The 18,666-nt window shown below is 48.9% G+C and overlaps 1 protein-coding gene across 1 annotated transcript in view; it reads left to right on the forward strand.

Annotated features, from left to right (window-relative positions):
• Positions 1–818: 818 nt before the first annotated feature.
• The window catches only part of DCPS (decapping enzyme, scavenger), a 71,119-nt gene continuing 53,271 nt past the window's right edge, over positions 819–18,666 (forward strand). Inside the window, exons 1-2 of the mRNA XM_090027261.1 lie at positions 819–1,229; positions 8,582–8,750. Coding sequence (XP_089883387.1) covers positions 834–1,229; positions 8,582–8,750 — 565 coding nt within the window. The 5' untranslated portion in view covers positions 819–833. The remainder of the gene's footprint in view (positions 1,230–8,581; positions 8,751–18,666) is intronic.

Consider the following 18,666-nt stretch of genomic DNA (forward strand, 5'->3'; position numbering starts at 1 on the left):
TCTTGTAGTATAGGCTTGCTTAGCTAGTATGTGCTAGTTAATCCAATCCTAAACTTGACTGTTTTCCTAGAGTAGACATGGGCTCAAACTTCATTTTGCCAACGGATTATTCAGTGCAACATACAGAAACAGCACTGTGGGCTGGGCTCCCTCTCAGGGAAGGGCCAGTCAGATTCTCTGTTGCTTTTTCTTTCTTGCCCTGTGGCTTGTGTTCCTTGCCATCTACTGGTGCAGCTTCAGCTGGGCAAGCATGTTAACCATTAGGTAGTTGGGCTAAATGTTGGGGGCACCAACATCATTGCTGCCCTCTCCCTTTAATTACACTGCAGTCAGCACTGCTGTTAGATGCACTGGTTCAGGCAGGTATCTCCCCAGTGAGCCTGGATCCCAACTGGATGGAAGTACCCAGAGGAGAGGAGACACAAGTCTTGCTGGAATACGGCTACCTAGCAAGGGGATGGGAGAGTCGTGAATCTCCCGGATCTGGCCCTCAAAAGCCGCTTTTACATTGGGTCCAAGTCACAGTCTCGATGTGTGTTCGTGTGGAGGCTGGAAATGGAGATACATTTCTTGCAACCCTAATGGGATTTAACAGAAGGAAAGAGAAATATGGTTTCTTTGATCTCAACCACTACAAAAACTGGAGTCTGGCCTTGTTGCAAATCACATCCCTGTGACCAAAGGAAGTGGGGAGGGAGGCAGAGCCACCAAGTGCATAAATCACTGCACAAGGCCACAAGAGCCCTAGTCCCTCGCACGTGGAGCGCCAGGATCCGGCAGAGCTGGGAGGAACCTTCTGTAGCAGCTGATTGGCTACCCCGGGAGGCGGGGCTATGGGGCAGGGCCACCAATCCGAGGCGTCCCCAGGCCCTGCCTTTCGCAGCGGGAGTTACGCCGGGGGTCCCAGCTCTGTGGGCGCTGCAGTGTGGCTCCGAGCCGGGGGCGGCGCTGTCCGGCGAAGGCCGTGTCCTTTCTACCTGCGCCGCACGTTGGCGCGGCCGCCGCGCATGCGCGCTGCCCGCGCTATCATGGCGGCCGCCAGCCCGCAGAGGAAGAGGCGGCGAGAGAAGGAGGAGGCTGGGGACGGGGACGGGGCTGGGGTTGCGGATGCGGATGCGGATGCGGATGCGGATGCAGGCGGTGGCGGCGCTTTCCCGCTGGCCGAGCTCCGCGTGTGCAGGCTGCTGCGCGAGTCGGCGCGGGACAAGGCCGTGTTCCTGCACGGGCAGGTACCGCGGGGGCCGGGGTAGATTTGGGGCCGCTGCAGCGCGGGTGCTCGCGGCCGAGGCGAGGGGCTCCCCGTCCCCGTCCATCCCGCTCTTCAGCACAGGCAGCCTCCGCCCGGCCCAAGTAAACCGCCAGCACCGCCGGCCCCTGGCAAGGCCCCGCTGGCTCGGTCTTCCCCCGGCCGGGTCTTCCCTGGATGAGGCGTTTGCAGGGTCGCCAGAAGCGAGGGGGTGGGGCTCGTGGCCTGTGCTGTTCGGTGGCAGACTCAAGCCATGAGCTGCACGGCGTGATGCTGCCCTCGTGCCCCGGCTGGACAGACAGCCTGGTCTTTCCTCCTTTGTGCTGTGAAGCTGGAGACTGTTCCTCCATTTGCCCTGGTGGGTACCGCACTGTCAGCAGGTTTGTTAGCATCTTCCTAGCCCTCCCTCTAATGACGTGCTGAAACAGTGCTCTTCTTATGCTCTTCTTTCCGTGAGCAGAACTAAATTTGATTTCCATTATTAAAGTTATCCAAGTAAATCAAATCCTTCTGTCACATCTAATAAAGCCCTGGAACGTAAGAAGCCCAGAGCAAATAGTTCATTTGAAAACCAAAGCAGGTGGTTTGGGCTCAAAGCCACATAAGGAAAGTCCCTCTGGCCTCTCTGGTTCTGCAGTTCAATGAGCAAGGCGGTTAGCATGGTTTCCAAGTCACCTCCAAAGTCTGAGGAGAGCCCAAAATGGCCTGACTACGTCACGTTGTGGGCCTTTATTTGAAAGACACAGAAACCTCCTAAATATTTCCTCTCCTAAATATCTGTTTATCTCTCTGGGCTGGCTGCATTGGGCTTGTACAACAATTTGTTTCCCCAGAGATTGGCTTGGAGCAAAAGAGGAAATTAAAATTATTCTGGTCCCAACAATTTTGGTAACCATGTGAGAGAGTTGTTTGTGTTCTCTTGAGGTCTGTTTGCTTTAGCATGAATAATAAGGATACTAATACATAGCCGTTACCATCATAAAGCAATTCGTGATCCTTGAGTGTAATGCAGCGATTCTCAAGCAGGGCACCTTTGCATCCTTTCAGGAATACTAGGATGCTGTCCAGCTTTAGCAGTATCAGGTGTGCAAACATGATTCACGTGCTAAGTTCAGAGATTTCAAGTAGGAATCTATAGCACTAAAAATACTCTGCCTTGTTGGGGTCTTTGTGAGGTTTTTCCAATAGAAGAATAGCTCCTATTTTTCTGTAGTCAGACACTGAGTGAAAATGTAAGAGCTGGCATTTTCCAAGGGGTGCCTTGAGTCTAAAAAGGTTGAGAACCACTGATATAATGGAACCTGAAAACATCTCTGAGGTAAATATATATTTATTCTGCGGATGAAACCTGTAGCACAGTGAAATAGAGTGGCTTACTTGTGGTCCACTGCAAAGAAACAGCAGAGCTGGAATGGAACCCATGAGTTCTGATTCCCTGCCTTGGGATATAACTGTTTGTCATCATCAGCTCTTCCTCAAATTCTCTTGGCATCATGCAGCTGTAATCATAAGATGAAGCCTCCTGTCTTCCCCAGTCAAATTGGGTGGAAGTAAGAAGGAAGGTGAATTAGGCTTCAGGCGGACTACAACTGATGTGTTAAGCGTATTCACTAACGACTCTAAAGCAGCTAGTATCTCCATTATCCTCTATGGGTGGTATTACAACTAGAGAGGTTAGATTTGGGCTTTAGTTTTACAAACTCAGTGTCACTCACTTGAATATAATTTCCAGCATTGGCGTGATTGGGTGCAGTCTCCACTGAAGCTGAAAGATACTAACAGCAGTGTTGGGACAAGTTAATGCTTGATGTTTCTTGTTACACCCTTGAATGACTTTGGCTAAACTCACTGTTTTTCTTCTCTTCAGCATGTATGTGAAACTCCTGTTGCATACTTGCTGAATGTCATGGTGCTAAAGATGCTACTTCTGCCATTTAGCACCCCCATTCCCATAGCTGTGAACTTGATCAGGGAGGATAGAAATCGACAATTAAAAAAAATAAATCAGATTTTTTATTTAAATCAGTCATATGTAAAAACAGGACTTAAGGTTGTTCAAGTAATTTAAACTTTTACAAAAAAGGGAAAATAATCCTGGTAGTGGCAGGTACTGCCAGATACCAGTGGATTCCCTATGGTTATGGTTATGAAAACTTGATGGAGACCTATTAAAATTGCACCCTGGGGAATTATGTGCCTATGCAGTTTTGCACATAAAAGGCATACCGATGCATAATTGCATAGTTTTGCATAATTTAACCCTGGTGCAGGACTCCCAGCTGGGAGCCCCATGTGGAGGCACTGAATGTGATGGTGCATGACTGGACAGCTTGTAAGTGGGGGAGCTCCTACCTGCAGGAGGGGGAGCTGAGCATAGGCTTTGTACATGGGTGTGGGCTGTGTGCCATTGGGTTGGGCTGGCCAGCTCCATGCCTCTACATGTGGTTTCCAGCACTCCAGCAGAAAGCTGCATGGGGAGGCATGGAACAGGCCTGGCTTGATGACATCCAGCTCCATGCCTCCATGTGTGGCTTCCTGCTGGAGTGCTGGAATCCCCATGTGGTGGCACAGAGCCTGCCTGGCCCAGTGGCGTGTGGCTCCCGCCTGCAGTGCTGCAAGCCCCATGTGCTGATGGAACCAGCCCAGTCTGGTCTAAATGTGTGTCAGTAGGCTGGATTCAGCCTGCTCTGTGCTGCCACTTGTAGCCCCCTGACCCAGCCAGAGCTGAGAGCTGCTAGGGGTTCTGCATTTCACAATCATGAGCACCCCAAGGGCCTGTCATCTGCTGCTGCGGAGCTGCCAGTGACAGGGGCTGTGCATCAATGGCGGGAAGGTACTGAATTTGCATAATTTAAAATTTTTCTGTGCATAATTCCATGGGGTGTATAAAATGGATCTGCAAGTCAGGTGAAGGATTTTCTTCAGCTACTAGCATTGTGTGCTTGGTGACTGTATTTCCTGCTAACACAATTATGATCTGTCCAACTAGTAGTGGGCATAGAGGTTGCTCAGCCTCACTCAGAGCAGCATTTTTCACTTCCCTACGTTGCTTTCCCCCTTGGAAACCTACAGGATTGCAGTGCTTCAGCATCTGAGCCTGCCTATGTCCCCTGTGCTGAAATGCATAGTATTGCTGGCCTGCTTTTGTCAGTGGAAATTCACTATGGCTTAGGGGTACCTTGGTTAGTTCCTTAGGACTCTCCATTTCTAGCAGTTCAGCACTATCACAAGATGCTGCATTATGCAGCTGGAAAATTTACCCACACAACTAGAGGTGTCAGTCAATATTGATTCGGCACCAATAAAAGGAAAATTAACATTATTGGCAATCAGCTTTTTTTGGGCTGGTGTAGCCAATAAATGTCACTGATAAATGCTCCGTGCATGCACACAGCTGCAGCATGCACATGGCCAGGAGTGCACCCTGGCAGATTGGAGAACAGTGTCTAGCTGAAAAGTCTGTGGCGGGGAAGGGGTATAGGGGCAGATCAAGGCCCTCACTGCACCGTGAGAGAGGGAGTGGGTCTGGGGAGGGGCAGGCGCCGCCCGCCTGGGGAGGGAGCCAGGGTGCAGAACAGAACTGTGGGCAGCTTGTTGGGGGTGTGCGTATGGCAGAGAGCCACCCCTCCCAAGAGAGATATGGGGGGCATATGCCCCCTGGATTTGTCCATAAGGCAAGGGCGTGCTACCCGCTGCAGGCCACATGCTGTGCCAGCCTCTTCCTGATGGTTGGGCTGAGCCAGAGCTGAGCTTGGGGCTACGGGGTGGGCCTACAGCCTCCCCCAAATACATTGTAGCCTGTCCCTCCCAGTGCCGCCCCTGGCCCTGAGACCACAACAGGCAGCGTCGTCACCCCATACACAAATCCAGGGGGCCATATGCCCCCCATGCCTCCCCCAGGTGTGCAGGCACTGTTGGGAGCTACCCCCACCCATCTCTGCATCCTCCAGATGAGCTGCCTGTGACTTCGTCTCATGCTCTGACCCAGCTGGGGAGCCCCTGCCCCATTCCCTCCCTCACCATGGGGGCCTTGATCTGCCCCCCCAGCCCCATCCCCACAGACTTACTAGCCAGACGCTACTCCCCAAGCTGCTGGGCTGTGTGTAGGCAATCAGATCGGTATTGGCTGTTAAGGCTGGTTAATAATTGACCTTTGGCGTGAGCCAAAAAAAAATCTTTATTGGTGGCACCCCTACATACAGCATGTATGGAATGAAAAGTGTTTGGTTCAACATATGCTGTTACCTGATCCCTGAATGTAGGGACTCTCACCTGGATATAAAATGGGATTTTTGTCTCCTCTCAGACTTAAAGCTCTGATAAGGCTGCTAGCTGTGCTGGCTTTCATGGGGGAGAATTAGACTGTTTCCCCCACCTCGCCCCAGCCTGCCTTACTTACAGGATGCAAACCTGTAACTTACTGTTGAAAAGCTCCAAACCTTTGCAACTCCATTCTGCTAAGACCTATTTATGAGCAAATTATGTGATATTTGTGGCTCATATGTGCTGACACTAACAGGAAGACAGCTGGATATGAGCCTCAGGTTCCACTGAAGAATCTTGAAGATGCGACTCCAATGCCTTGGATAGTCCCTACCTTGGACCAGTGACAAGCCCTAAAGGAACTGGAAGAAAGGCAGTGAATGTCCTTTTTAAAAATAACCGCATTTCCCTTGCCCTATTAAAATATATTCCTGTTAATACAATCTCTTTTTAAAAGATAAGTTTAACCATGCTAAATGGGCATTATAGCTTTTAAGTATGGTACTGTCCAAATCCAGTGTATTTCTGTGCTTCACCGCACAATATTGGTAAGGGTTGCAGTTGGTTTTGGTAACAAAGTGTTGGAAACCCCTTCTGAGATTTTTAGATTTTTTTTTTCATTAGCATGTCTATTGTTCTTGGGCCTGAGATTGGTTTTTCATGTTTAGTGTTTAAAAAGAAATTGAATTGTAAACTAGAAGTTAACTCAAATGCTGTAAATAAGATGGATGAACTTGTCACTCAGGGCTGTAAAATGGGAAATTTGTAAGTACTCTCTTAATTCAACTTTTACAGCCTTGCTGTAGCTCACAGCATGGTATATGAGGTTGGGCTTGGCAGACAATTGTATTACTTCCTATTGTTTCCAGTAAATTCACCTCTGAAAGAATTGGAGTAGAGGATAAAATGTCAGAAAATCACAAAATGTCTCCATAATTTCAAAACAGCATGTTAATTGTATATGAATACATTCATTACAGGAGATGTGTCTGGGTGACAATCAGGTTACCTACTTCCAAATGAGTGTGCAAAGGTTTCATTTGCACAGTGAGGAATGAGAAGCTGCAAGTCATGCTAGTAGCAGGGTTGAGGGATGAAGGGCAGCTTGTACCTTCAGTTTAGCTTCTTCTGCTGCACCCAGGTTTTCTGCTCCCCTGACATACGTGACAGCAAATTATATTAGCTCTCATTAAAGCCTCTGAGTTTGAATCCCTATGTAAATCTTTGCCATTTCTTGCAGCAAAGATAAAGAATTAGGACCATATTCAGCTACTGGACAGACAGGAGTGTGGCAAGAACTAGGGGTGCACTGATAAAGATTTTTTGGGGGATGATAACAATGCCTGATTATTAATGAGCCACATCAGCCGATGCTGATCCAATTGCCAATATGCAGCCCAGCAGCTTAGAGAGCAATGTCCAGCTTGTAAGTCTGTTGGGGGGGGGGGGGGGGGGGGGGGGAGGCGGCGCAGATCGAGGCCCCTGCTGTGAGGGAGGGAGCGGGGCTAGGGCTGGGGAAGGGACAGGTGCTGCCAAGCCGGGGCTGGGCGGGGCAGGGCGCAGGGCGGAGCTGCAAGCAGCTCATCCAGGGGGAGCGGAGCCGGGGGGCAATTTCCTCTGCTTCGTGTACCCCCAGGGGAGGCATGGGAGGGGCACGTGCCCCCTGATCTGCGCAGGGCAGTCTGGTGCCAGGGGTGGCACTAGGCTCTTCCTGGTGGAGGTGGTGGGGGGCTGGGCCCCCTTCATGGTGGAGGGGAAAGAGGCTGGTGCAGCGCCTGGTCTCGAGCCCCCAGCAGGCAGCCCGCTCTTATCCTGCGTACAAATTTGGGGGGGCATATGTTCCCCATGCCTCCTCTGTGGGTGCGTGCAGCAGCGGGAACTGCCCCTCCCTCCCCCCCCATGCCTCCTGGATGAGCTACTCGCGGCTCTGTCCTGTGCCCCGCTTTGGCTGGGCAGCACCTGCCCAAGCCCCACTCCTTCCCTTACCACAGGCGCTTCAATCTGTTCCCCATCCTCTCCTCCCTTCCCCGCCAGACTTCCCAGCCAGATGCTGCTTTCTAAGCTCCTGGGTTAGCTGTGTGCATGCTGTGGCTCTGTGCATTCATGCGTCATTTATCGGTGACGTTACTGGCCACATCAGCCTAAAAAGCTCATTGTTGATAATGCCAGTTTTCCTTTTATTGGTGCTGATATGATCTGGACTGATGTATCAGTGCGCCATTAGCAATAGTCAGGACTGAACCCCACATATTTCCATGCCTTGAATAAAAAATAAACTCAGTCTGGGTCCGAATGTTGCATGTTATGCCACTCACTGGTTAGGTGGTGGCAAAGGCCTGAATCTTGTGCACTTGGGGAACTTATGCTTACAATTGTTGGTATACAAAATCAGTAATAGTCTTCTACAGAATCTCCAGGCAGCAGGCAAGGTTAGACTTGCTTTCTTCCTGGAGGTTGACTTTGTTAATAGATCAACAGATAATGCAAAACAAATTCCAACCCAAGACTTTCCACCCTGTTGGCTTGGCTGTTCCCTCCAGAGGAACCTAGAGCCCTGATTCCAACTCCTGTGCATCTGGGGAGGACTCACTGGTGAGTTGGTAGGAATCCATCATCAGCTGGTGTCACAACCCTGTCAATAGATGTTAACAGGCTGAGAGAGCTCCTGAGTCCTATGTCCTCTTCTGGTTAACTATGACAGATCTTTCTTTTTATCCTTACCCATATTTCCTTGATAGGATGAACTTGGACATCTGTATTCCCTCAGTGGCTCAGGGCAAACAAGGATTTTGAAAGGTGCCTGCTCAGCAGAGTACTCCAGTAGGAGAGGAGTTGTGTGTCATTTTGTGCCTCCATCTCTCACCTTATCACCTGCTCCATTTGGGCTGGGTACTGCAGAGTGTATCAGAGTAAAATGGGGAGTAGCAAATGTGCTACTAGCCACTGGCATGCAATTGCCCCATCCTGTTGAAGAGAAGCAGTCATCTGGATTACCAGAGTGATGGCGGAGGTATCTTGGTGCCCTACTAGACCAGGATTAGTGTATCTGCTGACTTTTGCCTCCTCTTCTAGGTGAATGGTACTTGTGGAGAAGTAAAGGATGCTGTAGTGATCCTGGAAAAGACTCCCTTCCAGGAGGAGAACATCTCTGATCTACTGAAGAATCACACCAAGTTACAGCTCCAGATGTCCAATGACATCTATAGCACCTACCACCTGTACCCACCTCCACAGCTGAGTGGTAAGTGGATACAGAGTCCTTTGTCTCTCCAACATGCAATAACATTGTTTGCAGAGGATCTTGGTACCCCCTGTGCCAAAGGCCTTTCTGTCCAGCAACCTCCTAGGAGCCTCCTAGAGCAGCATTTCCCAATCAGTGTGCTGTGGCACACTAGTGTGGTGTCAGACATTACCAGGTGTGCTGTGGAATCTTGGGGGGTGTGGCTTCAGCCAGTGCTGCTACCATCACCCTGCTCCATGTCTGCTTGCCCCCCCCCGCCTCCCCCTAGTGTGCCGTGGGATGGGAGAAGTCATGTAAGTGTGCCATGGGATAAAAAAGGTTAGGAAATGCTGTCCTAGAGCACCCTCACTTGCTGGCTTGGGCCAATGTGAGCAGGCTCTGAGCCCCGCCCCCCCCCCCCCCCCCCAATACAAACGCCTGTTGGGTTCAGTGACTCTCTGAGGTAGAGTGCCTCTCTGACAGGCTACCTGAACTTCTGTATGCACCCAATGATGTTTGCCCCTTTCTCAAAAGCTCTGGGATCTATGGATGAAGAGTACCAGCACTGCTTTTTAGTGTGTGTGGGAGGGCGTGTAAATGGAAAGGCATTTGTGTATGATCTGTTAAATGTAGACACTAATATATTGCATTATTCACCTCTCACCTACTAACTTGAGATCTAGAGTGCAATGCTTTGCCATAGTCGGCATAGAGGACCGCAAGGTAGGAAACCTGGGTTCTACCTGTCACTCTTCTACTAGATCACTGGTGACCTTGAGGAAGTGACTGTACTGTTCGTGTGCTTCCATTTTCCTATCTGTGAAATGAGAATGAGTATTCTGGACCCCTCTGGAGAACACTCTGAGATCAACTGTACGAAGACTAGAAATTAATGCTGATGGTACTAAAACTACACTTTGTATTGATGGTTTAGCCAAAATCTAATTCTTACTATAACTCTATGGACAGCAACAAACTTGGAGAAGAGGCAGGGCAAGAGAGAGGTGGACTAAGCAAAGGAAAGTGTGTACTTACCTCTTCTCTTTGGCTTTTTTCATTTGTACACAAACTTGAGAGCCTCTTCTTGAGTTAAGAATTAGGAAATGACCTCTGCAGAGACCTAGAACAGCTTTCTCTCGTTCAGAGTTATCATAATTTTGTCAGCCAGTTTTTTCTTGTGCGATAGGCTGCTAGCATGCCAATAGTGGGAATGCATTTGCCACTAACCTTGACAGTCTTGTGCAGACAGATGCCTAGGCTTGTCTACCTTGTGGATTGTCCCTCATGATCTGTCACATTTTTGCATAGTGAACTGCCCACAAACAATATATGATTCACTTTTGAATGTAACAGCGTGTGATCAGTAAAACTTATTGAAAAAGTTTCAGCGAAACACTTTTTCCTATGGAAAACTATTGTTTTGCCATAGTCGCATTCCCATGAAACATTTTTATTAACTTTTGATGGGGGAGAACATTGAAATGTAACATTTCTATAGTGTTATTACTTTTGGCTTTCCTTTTACCACACACACACACGCATTCAGTTATAGTATATAGTTTTAATATAATGCACTAACCTATTAATATTTCATATATTCAGTAGTGTGTGTGAATGCATGTGCATAATATATTACAAGTTTAAATAAAGTGATGAAGTCTAACTAACATTTTGATTGTACTTGATCACTTTCAGGGTTCTCATTTTGTAGAAAACTTAATATAATTGTCTGTTCATTCTGATTCAGCCTCTCTCTCTCTCCCCTAAGGGGTGGGGCAGAGTATTTACTGCAGGGATAGGGGGAAATTGGAGGAATTGATACTAGTGCAATCAGGTAATGATTGATCTAATTTAACCATTTTTGATGGTTGTTAATGTTTTCTTCAGTGTAGCATCTGCTCATTTGTAGACAGCTGTGCCTAACTTGGTTCTGCCATCAGGACTGAGCATTCTCATTGGTTGAATGACAATTTTTAGGGCCTGACAGCTTGGCTTTTGTACACTCATAGTGCAGGTGCACCCTCCAGCTCACTTGCCATGTCCTGATATTTTTTAATAGAAAGGGAGGATCCGTGGTTGTTTATGTTCACTCTCATCATGAGTATCTTGATGCTGCTCCTTGGGGCTCCTCCTCTTCCCCTTACACCCTGTCCATACACCAAGCAGATTTTACAGTATAGTCATGCTGCTGGTTATCTGGTGAAAGGATGATTCAGTCCACAGTCCACTCAGTCAGCCATGCTCATTTACAACTAGTGATCTCAATTAGTAAGAGCATTTCTCCTAACTTTATCTTGAGTCACCACCCTGGTTTCATTTGGGTCTGGGACAGACTGGACAGACAAGAGACTTACGAGGCCCACTGACTGGGCTGTCCAGGCCTAAACTCAGCACAGGGTGCCAGGGGTCCTTCCCCCTTGGCACAGCCTGGAAATGCCAGGTCCTATTTCTGGCCTCTAGGCCAGCCAGTGAGTCACTTCCTTTTTCTTTTTTTTCTTTCCTCAGCCCCCCCCCCATTAAATGACTAGTCTGGGCTTAATGATTCAGCCCCTCAGCATGGTTAATTGAGCTTCAATACCCACAACCGGTGGGGCCAACCCAGGATACCTTTAACTTTAAATATCAAAAACTGCCTAACTCAAAACAATAATAGGACCCTGGATCCCCTCTTGGAACAAACTCACGGTAGCTGCTTCTGCTGTCCCACTGAAGAAGGCGGTGTCACTCTAGGACTTCTCCTGTCGCATTCCTCTCTCCTCATCTTGGGACTTGTGTCCCTAGGGCTAGAGGTTTCTCTGAGTCACTCGTCTAGCAAGTAGACTCTGACTCGACTTGCTCAGCCCTTGCCAGGTCATCCTGCAGCTGGGTTTCATGCTCCTCCAGCCAAGGTCCTGGTCTCTCTCTTCCATCTGCTAGCATGGGGCATGTTCTTGTGAAGTCTGCCCCAGTGTACCAGCACAAGCTGGTAAAGTAGGGTAGATGTAATGCCCGGAGTTCTCATCTGCTTTGCTGTCAGCCTGGGTCCCAGAGAATTTAATGGCATCTGCATCCCACCCCTGGGATCCAGTGGGGGTGCCTCTTGGGGCCTTGCCCCTCTTAGTACTGCTTGTCCGTGTATTCCCTGCTATGACAACATTACTTATAGAATTAAGACTGAAAGACTATCCTGTTCTTTACTCCAAGGTTAAGCGGCTTCTACTGGAGGTTTTGTATTTCGTTCTGCTTCCTTTTGCGCCCTCTGTTACTATACGGACTGCCCCCCCCCATTCACACCTGGTATAAATTTCCATTCCATTTCCTCCCCACTCTCCCCTTTCCATATGCAGAGTAGGCAAAACTCCTGATTATCCTCAAACTGGACGGCCGTGAACTGTGGGAAACTTGCACTATGCATAAGGTGACCACGTGTCCTGGATTGCTTGGGACAGTCCCAGATGTTGGAGGCTGTCTCGGCATCCCCGCCATTGGAGAAAATTGAAGCAAAAGTCCCTGATTGGTGGGAATCTTCCAGCATGTGCCTGGATCCTGAATGAGGAGTGGAGCACATATGGATGGGTTTGGGCCAGGGTACCCAGGATTCAATTTTCTCCAGGGTTTCCAGCCAGTGGGCTGCTCCCTGGTCTGGACTCCACTGCAAGTGGAGTCGCTTATGTACTAGAGTAGAAGGCAGGGGACAACACGGTGGTGCTCTGGCCTGGCCTGGCCCACTCCTGGGAGCTGCGCGGGATAGGAGCTATTTGTGTGTGTGTCCTGTCTGGCCCTGCTCCTGGGAGCTGTGGAGATGGGGGAGGGCAGGGGGGTGTCTTTCCTGCCCAGCCCCGCTCTTCAAGGCCAAGGGGTTGGGAGTGGTGAGGGGTAGAGAATGCACTGTACTGGTCGGCCCTGCTCCTTGATGCCCCACCTACCCCGTCCTGGATTTCACTCACATTATTATGGTCACCTTATACAGCATGTGACTCCAAGAAGCTTTTACCTTTGTTGCATCATAGTGCGTCCATTAAGGATGCTCAGCATCTCCCTTCGAAGACTGTCACTCACTTCAGTTTCTTTGCACCATTACTGCTGAGCAGTTCAAATCAATTCCAGCTTTACAACTTAGTATAGTTTGTTGTTTCTGCTGCATGGTCTGGTTCAGTGACTGTTTTGGGGATCCTGGTTTTCCCTATTTAAAAATTGCAAATTCTCTGATTAAAAATATAATGCAAAATTCTTTGATTTAAGAAAACCTCAAATCCATGTTTTTCCATGACTAAAATGAAACATCACTATGTGTTCAACTGATACCTGTATAGAATGTTTTATTGATATATTTACAATTTTAAAGCAACTTGGAAGCCTACCAGTGCCTCAATTATTATAATAAAAACAAATTCTAAATACCTATATATTTTGACGTTTGATTTTGTTGTTTTTTTTTATCATGGAAAATCAGATCTCCCGCTACCCCTTCATTCACCAGGACATGGGTCCAGCTGTGGCTGCCCATGTTGGTGCTTTGTGGCATTGAGTAGCGCTGATGTGCCAGTGCCCTTCACTCCTGACCTGCAGCCCCTCCCCACCTCCCCAGCCCTACCAGAGGGAGCCCCCAGTTTCCCCCTGCCCTGCCTGGTTCGGTGCACACTCTCAAGATGGTGGTCCGCAGGGATGGCCTCCACAATGGGGAGCATACAATGCACCTCGTGCAGAAGCACAGGCAGCAGCTGGGGCACCACATACTGCCCTATGCTGCCAGTTGAGGCCGCAGCAAGGAGGATCAGCATCGTGCTCCGCAGCAGCAGCGTTAAGTTGAATGAGGCTCTGTCCTGGGCCATGCTGCACCAGAGGGGCAGGCATTCTCAGGTGGGCTCTGCTGCCAGCAGTGCGGAACTGGGCTCGCCAGCAGCACTGAGTGCTGCCTCAGACCCCCCTGCAGCCCCAGAGCCCAGACATCTTCCCCCACCACCAGCAAGCATCTGCCCCATGCACCCCCTCCACACGTGCGCACATGCACACACGTGCGTGCGTACACAATCCCCTAGATGGTCCCCAAGCCCTGGCTCTCTAACCCCCATAGACTTACCTGTATCCAGCTGCTGGGGCTGCTCCCACCACCCTGCCTAGCTGTTTGCTGGTCATGTGTGTGTGACGGTGTGCAAATGCATGTGGTACTCCCTGCCTTCGGTTACCCTCCTCCCAGCCCCAAGCTGGCAGCCTGCAAGGAGAAACCTGTGGTTTCCCACATTTCTCCTTTAAAACGGAAAATCCATGTTTTTCCACAGTCAACTGAAAACCTAGATCCCTGATGACGATGCTGTCCACTAGGTGGCACCAGTGCATTGGAATCCTGGACCTCTTTCCAGTAGTGGAACAGTATAATATAATGAGAACTAGCATAGCGTGTGCCAACAGCTTTTTTTTTTTTTGCCATTGTGTAATACTAGTTTGTAACTTCATCGCTAGTCTTCTAGCAGGAATGCTGTTCTGGACTTTTATCAGACCTAGGACTTGGTAATCGGATGCTTAATGAATTATTTGAAGGTGAGGGGTGTTGACCAGTAGCCATGCCCCTTGCATCCCTGATTGTCCCTATTTAATGATCCTGTAGTATTAAAAATAAAATGAAGTCTGGTGCAAACAGACTAGCTGTGCTGAGGAGGACTAGATGCTGGTTTAGCACCACCCTTGTAGGCAGCATGTTCCGCAGGGTACGGCCCTTCATTCTGGGACTCAGTCCTTGCATCTAAGAGGTCATATCTTGGCTCCAGTGGATCAAAGTTGCCAAATGTTACACATCAGAAACTAAACAAGCAGCATTCAGAATGATAGAATGGTGGCTTGCCTCTGTTAGTGCAACACTAGCTTCTGTTGTGCCTCACAGATGGGGTCTGCCAGACACTCAACGTGAAAGATGAAGACTACCTTTGAGTAGTTTGCATGAGGTTTTTGAAACCAGGAACTCCTGAGGTCTAATCTCTGTTCTCCCATGGATTAATATTGTGTGCTCTGGGCAAGGTACTATGCTGCACTACTTCTTTGTCTGCCTGTGTTTGGGGATGATGAGGGTTGTTGTGAGGAATGCTTAGTTTGCTCTTTCTGCTGCAGCCCCAAACCTGAGCCCTGCTGACTTCTGCTTAGTAAAGATTCCACAAAAGCCCTTTCTGTTGCAGTGCCCTGGGAAAACTCCCAACTGAAATCATTCCCTTCTGCCTCCCTAAATTTCCCCCAGTCTTTCAGCTGGCCTTGGGATGGTGCACGCCCTAACCTAAGCTATGATTTAGAAATGTTGTATGCTTTTAACAGTTGCCATGTTCTACCCCAGAGGCAGCTGCATTTTGTTGTTGATTTTGCTGTAAAACAATTCCTGTTTGCAGTTGGGTGTGGGGTGAGCCCTGTTTATATAACCAGTAAATTGATGGTCATTTTAAGCTTGAAATGACAGGAAAGCAGTTTTCTAGTCCAGTTGTGCCTGATGTGAATAACATAGCAATAAATGAAATAACAACATGTACATGAGAAACAGTTATGTTGCACTGTGTGCTTGATTTTACTTCTTCTAGGTTAGACTGGTTTATCATGCTGATGGTATTAACCTCTGTACTCAGGGCAAGCTTTGCTCCTTTTTGAAACTGCGTGAAGCAGCCAGTTAGGATATTCAGGCCCCAGCAACTGCATGGGGACAGCTGGAATTAGACCTGGCTAGTAAAAAAAACTTTTTAATTCTGAGAAAAATCCGAGATTTTGAAATATGTATATAATATGCCCATACATATATGAATACTTTTTCCCACATCAATACCAGAATGTCAGGAAACCAAATTAAAAATTATTGCAGGATGAATCAAAACATGTAATGTTTTTCTTACTCTTTTAATTTTTTTAATATAAAATAAATTTTGGAAACTGTCATACTAAAGGAAAAAATCAAGAGTTTTCATCCCAGCATTTTTATTGTTCCCCCCCACCCCTCAAAATTGATACCAGTTCAGTGAAATGTATTTAAAAAGGAATACTGGAGGGGGAGGTTTTAATCGAGGAAAAATATTTTCTGACAGAAAATAGTCATGACGGTTTTCTGATTAGCTTTAGTTAAAATACAAAAATGACATCAGACTGTAATAAGGAAACTGATGAAGTGCAAGCTTTCTGACAGCCTCACCTGAAACCCGCTAGGTTTGTGCTTGAGGCATCAAGCGGGAGAAAGTTCCAAATGGACCTTCACCAAGACCTGCCGCTCTTCCCAGACCTTGTTATCCAGTCTTAAATGTCACAGGAGATGAAGAGGGGAAAGACGAGCTTCTCAACTCCATGGGTCTTGAACCATCAAAGGCTTTACACAAAACTGCATTGCACTTAAGTCCAGTTTTCAGAGACTGATCCACTTTTGAAGTTGTTGAATTTTCCTAGGGATTTTAACGGGGTGTTGGTGTTGCCAAAGACCTAGCACAGTCATAACAGTCTCTGACACTAACTGATTCTGAAGCGATGTGCATAATCTGAGGTAGTAGGGAAGGGGCCGGGCTGCTTAAACACACTGTGACATAAGAAAGCAGGGACCAAAATTTACATTTACATTTTAAACCTGTAAGGGGCGAGAGATTGGAATACCTGACAAGAGGCCAGATGTGGAGCAGGCGGGGGTGTGGGGTGGCACATGGCCAGATGTGCAGCGGAAGCAGCATGGGGCAGTGGGTGGTGGCCGCAACCACTGCATGTGAGCTCCCCCTTACCCCCTGCGTCTGGGCGGCAGCTGTGCAGCCCACAGAGGGGTTCAGGCTGGCGTCCAAACTGCTGCCCAGTGCTCTGCTAGCATCAGTCGAGGCTCTAGTTCCCCACCGCAGTCCTTGCTGCTCAGATCAGAAGCTGTTGCTGTGCATCAGTTGTGCCAAATCTTCACGGTCTAGCAAGCCTTGCTTTACTAGAATACGGATGACTTATGGGACCCTTAATCTCTTTAGCTTCCTAGGCTAACATTTCATTAAAATTTCACAGAGGAAATTGTGGGTAAAGTAAATAATGAACTCAGCAAGAAGAAATCCTCCTGCCTTTCAGCCCTCTGTGGCACTGTGGAGCCTGTTTGCACAAATTAAAAATGATATTTTTTCAAAGAAATTCTGTTTATATGAAATTGGGGCTCTTGATATACCAGCTACTCTGTTCCCTGCAGAGGCTTAGAAACTGTAACATAGACTTCTTGACCAGGCTTTGCAGGTTTCTTTTGGCTTCCCAGATTCATTGCATGCTGCTCCAGGCTTCAGAAATCAGTGGAGTGTAATCACTTAGTTCACCCTTCAGTGCAGTTGGTTCCTCGCAAGTTGCCATATGGCTCTTGTTACCTGCACTCACGGATGGGTCGCTGTAGCTAACCCAGTCCAGAGGTTCTGCCTCTGTGTCACTGCGTAGCTCTTTGCCGGAGAGAACAGGATAAGGCAGTGGTTCTCAGTCTTTTGAGTATGACGAGGTTTCTTGAATGTAAAGGCACCCTCCATTACATTTGTGAATTGAGCAGCACTCCATTTCAAAAATGAATTTATTACAATGCTTGCTTCCTTGCAGTGGGACCTGGCATTGGGGGCAAAGGAGCAGCCTGGTAGGGAGAGCCTGAGCCTGCCCTTACTGTTCGTCATCTCATGCCTTGCTTGTTTCCTCATGCTTCCTGTGGCGCCCTTCAAAAGATCTCATGGCATCCTAGGGTGTCTTGGCACTCTGGTTGAGAATCACTGGGTTAAAACCTTGCCTGCATTGCAGAGTTTTGGTGGCATGGACATGACTGTGTCAGTGAGAGATGTGCAGAGATCACACGGTAGCCAACATAGTTATGCCTGTTACACCCCAGTTTGGATGGTGCTGACCCAGCAGAAGAAGGCTGCTGCCATCTGGGGTAGCTGGGAAAAATTGTGACACAAAAGATGCACCCATATCGGCTCTAGCATTGCTACCGTTGTGAAAACCCAATTTTTACCTGGTGCTCTGAGGTTTGTCCCCTGGAGCAGCAAAGAGGCACAACAGCAAGCTGTTCATGGGGCAGTGCATAGGTTGTTAAGGTATGAAACCAGGGCTTGCGATTTCAAGCACAGGCCCAAAGTAAGAGTTGGCACACAATACTGTACAGCCTCATTATAATCCCCTGACCCAGGACCAGGAAGGAAGTTGACTAAAAGGTTGTCACCATACAAATATTGTCAACCCCACCTTGCCAAAAATCATGAGATGAACTCCTAAAAAGTCAAGAGATTGGCATGTAAATCATAAGATGTTATTTTTGAAGTGTGTGTGGAGGGGTTATTTGTGAAGGTTTTGCAGCTGTGGGTGTGTCTCGGGGGTTTGGAGCCCAGGGAGGGAGGGTTCCTGCACACCCTGGCAGGATGTGTGGTTCCGTGGGTCAGGAGTGAGAGGCAGCGGCAGGGCTGGGGGGGGCTGTGGCTTGGGAGTAGAAGCAGACACACAGACGGCACCCAGCTGGTAACTGGATAGAAAAGGGCAGAGGCAGAGGGAAGGGGTGGGGGAAATTGAGACCCTCGTGGTGAGTGAGGGAGTGGGGCAAGGGTGAATGGGGCCCAAGGGCCGGGGCGGATCGTCCAAAGATGCGGGAGAGGGGTGTGCTCCCTGCAGCAGCACACACCCTGGGGCAGCCACAGGAGCATGTCTCCCCCACGGGGCAGGGGTGGGCTACTTGCTGCAGGCTGGGGCTCTACACCCTCCTGCCTTTGCCCTGGGAGCTCAGCCATACAATTTCAGTGTGCTTCCTGCCCCTGAGCAGTGTGGCCCCGTGGCCCTTACCCACCCGGTGGATGGCAGTGGCATTGCGCAGCTGAGCTCCTGGGGCAAGGCGGCAGGGTGCAGAGCCCCAACATGCAGCGAGCAGCCAGCCTCTGCCCTGCGGGGAATGCCTGCCCCCATGCTTTCCCTGGCACCTCTGGATGACCCGGCCTGGGGCCCCATTCACCCCAGCCCCTGCTCC

Source organism: Crocodylus siamensis, chromosome 14 (assembly GCF_052110815.1).
Source record: "Crocodylus siamensis isolate JL-2025a chromosome 14, ASM5211081v1, whole genome shotgun sequence".
Taxonomy (NCBI): Eukaryota; Metazoa; Chordata; order Crocodylia; family Crocodylidae; genus Crocodylus; species Crocodylus siamensis.